Source organism: Chrysochloris asiatica, unplaced genomic scaffold (genome assembly GCF_000296735.1).
Source record: "Chrysochloris asiatica unplaced genomic scaffold, ChrAsi1.0 scaffold00188, whole genome shotgun sequence".
NCBI lineage: Eukaryota > Metazoa > Chordata > Mammalia > Afrosoricida > Chrysochloridae > Chrysochloris > Chrysochloris asiatica.
The window spans coordinates 1,889,770-1,893,143 of NW_006408706.1; the positions used below are offsets into that span (position 1 = coordinate 1,889,770).

Consider the following 3,374-nt stretch of genomic DNA (forward strand, 5'->3'; position numbering starts at 1 on the left):
TTGGACTGTGGAACAGTATTTGTATTATTATTTAACAATTTCTTACATTTCTACCTTAATTATTTTACAGAACTATATAAAAAGCAAAAAAAAAATCCCCTTTTTTTTTTTTTAGAAAAAAATAATTTTTAAAAATAAAAAAAAAAAAAAAAAAAAAAAAAAAAAAAAAAAGAGTGTGAGCTAGGTAAGATGAAACCATGAAGTAGACTGAGAATGAGTAACAATGAACTAGGAAAGATCACCTTCTTCCATGCAGATTAAGGAAGAATAGTTTCAAAGCAAGAGCAGTTAACTGAAAAAGAACATGAGAGTTAAAGTAGCTTAAAATTTAAGATTAGTGAGAACTTTAGCAAAAGGAATTTTAGTTGTATGTGGTAAACCCAAACAAACAACAGTACAAAAGTTTTTAAATACATGGGAGGTAAAAACAAACAACTCCAGAGATTTTCATGAAAGAACTAGTTTTTCAATAAGCTTTGCTTAGGACAGGAAAAACATAAGACAATATAGCTAGGGGTGAGATAGATTTAATTGTGATTTTTTTTTTTTTTTTTTTATGCTGGAAGACATTTAAGCAAAGCAGAGAGACTATGCTGACAGAGGTGAAAGAATATAGATATGTAATAGAGTTATTATTGCTGTTGCTGTTAAGTGCAGTCAAGTTGGTTCTGGCTTACAGTGAGCCTGTATAGGGTTTCCGAGGAAAAGCTGGTGAGCTTGAACTGCTGACCTTGTAGTTCAAACTGACGCGGCAGTCCATCGCCTTAGCCCACAGCTCTGAATAAGAGGAAGTAGTGCTTCTTCACTGGGACAGAACTGAAAGATGCTAAGAATAGATCCAAACTTAAGGAAAGTTGGAAAAAGAGAGCAGGACACTTGAAGGAAGTTTCTGTTATGAACTCATTTCCTGTTTTAGAGGCAAGATCAATTTCAAAAACAGAATGGGTCAGAGGCAAGAGTGGGAACATGAGAAGAAAAGTTAGAATGCCTTCTGTGAAAGATGGAAGAAGCAGCTAATTGGGAATTAATACAAGATTTTGCTGCTCAGAGTTGACATCTATTCTAACATAGCAACACACAGACAGCTAGAACAAATCTGGATAATCTGTACATAATATTACTTATGTATCAGACATGCTGCCAATTCTCCGCTCAGGGTGGTCACATCTGATCTCAGTTTAGGTAACAGCTTATTAAAGTGGGTCCAGGTTCAAAGTCTACTGAGAGTTACTTTGGAACTAAATTACAAAAGAGCAAAGCTTAGATAAAAATTAGAGCTATTTTCTTGTTTGCTTGTTGTTCTGCTAAATGCTGTCAAGTTGGTTCTGACACATAGCAGCCCTACATAGGGCTTCCAAGGCATGACTGGTGGGTTTGACTGCAGACTTTGAGGTTCACAGTCCAGTACTTACCCTTCAGCATTCTTACCATGTATGATTGTGATAGGGAGGGCTTGGGTTCGCAGTTCCTCCTCTTCACCACTTTCGTGTGATGTCATCATTTGAGCAATTCGAATCAGAGCTGCAGCTTGGTCTTTGTTTAACTTGTGTACTTGAATTAACTCACTAGCTAATTCTAATGTTATTTCTGGGCTTAGTTCAAATTTTGTATTGGTATTTGTGAAAGCTGGTGGGATAAATTTTTTTTTATTGACTCTCTTGTTGTTAACTGTAGTTGGTGAAGACCTAGGAAAAAAGCAGCAACAAAAGGTCAAAGAAAAATGAGGGGCTTTTAAACAGGTTATAAACCTATTCATAATGTAGCCTTCATCTTATAAGCCTCACAGAAAACATTTTTTAAGGGTATAAATCAATTTCAAAGAGGGTGGAAGAGGAGAGAACTAACATTTGTTGAATATTTACTATGTTCTGGCACTATGCTAAGTATTTTACATGTGATTTAATGTAATCTGCACAATAATTCTATGAAATAAATCCATCTTTCTCCCCAGAGCAGCTAGTGGATTTGAACTGCTGACCTTGCAGGGTAGCAGACCAACGCATAACCCACTATGCTACATAGGCACAGAAATATTAATAAGCCACTCCCCCCAAAAAGCACACAGCTGATATGTGTTGTTGTTATTGTTAAGTGCCGTTGTGTCAGTTCTGACTCATAACGACTCTATATAGGTTTTACAAGGAGGGGCTGGTGGATTTGAACCACCAACCTTGTGGTCAGAGTGCAGTGTTTATCCTTCAAGACTGACTTTAAAACCTGTGTTCTATTATACAAAGCTGACTGAGATCATTAATACAGCTTCTATTTCAGGTAAACCAACACTAGATAAGTTGGTTTTACTTATATTTCTATAAAGATTGAACTAATTTTCACATCAATAAATAACAAAAAGGAATCATAAGGATATGTATCTCTTTACATAGGTTTTCATGGTGAGAAAAATGAAACAGGGTAAGTAGTAACATTACAAATTAGAAGACTTTTTTCTATCATTTTAATGTATGTAATATTAAATCACTTGTAATTTTTAAATAGGCATAATGCTTGAGAAATTCAAAATGAAACATGTTTCATTAAAATTAATCTGTCTTTTAAAATATTAAGTTTATTGTTAACATTTATATAATGTACTTTTATTGCATTTTTATATTCAATTTTTGTCACCACTCTTGAGTATTAATGACCTAAAGGAAGTAATGACTTACATTGTTAACAGGTGCTGTGTTAGGGGTAGAGTAGATGGATTAAAGTAGTTCTGAATGTTTTTCAAAGTGGTCAGCTCTGTGCTAGCATTACAAACCAATAGTGCATGGACCACTACTGTGGAAAGGATACAGAAAATGAACATTTAATGTAATTAAAAAGAATCATTAAAAAAGAAAGAAAAAACTCTGTATTAATTATCAACATAACTCAGAATTCAGCTACTGAATTAATCCCATGACATAAAGTAAAACATTAAATACATGCAGAGGTCCTCAAACTTTTATGCATTAAAGTACTACACTATTTGTTCACTCATACTTTATATACTGACAACCGTAAATTGCATAACTTAAACTTAACCTCCAAACATCAGCAAATGAACAAGAACAACTGTTTTAAAGAAGGGTAAGGACAGTTGCACAACTCAAAGAATGCAATCAGGTCACTGGGTTGTACATGCAGAAATTGTTGCATTGGCATTATTTTGCAGTGTATAGTCTGAACAGCAAAAGCAAACTAAACATTTTTCAAAAGAATGATTGTTTTTAGTTGTTGCATAGAGTCACTACTTGAGACGAACACTTCCACTCAATCAGCATACTGTCTTGGACTGTGGAACAGTATTTGTATTATTATTTAACAATTTCTTACATTTCTACCTTAATTATTTTACAGAACTATATAAAAAGCAAAAAAAAAATCCCCTT

The 3,374-nt window shown here is 33.8% G+C and overlaps 1 protein-coding gene across 1 annotated transcript in view; it reads right to left on the reverse strand.

Moving 5' to 3' along the window:
* The window catches only part of LOC102832563 (chromosome unknown open reading frame, human C4orf21), a 160,912-nt gene that overhangs the window by 68,652 nt on the left and 88,886 nt on the right, over positions 1–3,374 (reverse strand). Inside the window, 2 exon segments of the mRNA XM_006872257.1 lie at positions 1,429–1,685; positions 2,667–2,781. Coding sequence (XP_006872319.1) covers positions 1,429–1,685; positions 2,667–2,781 — 372 coding nt within the window.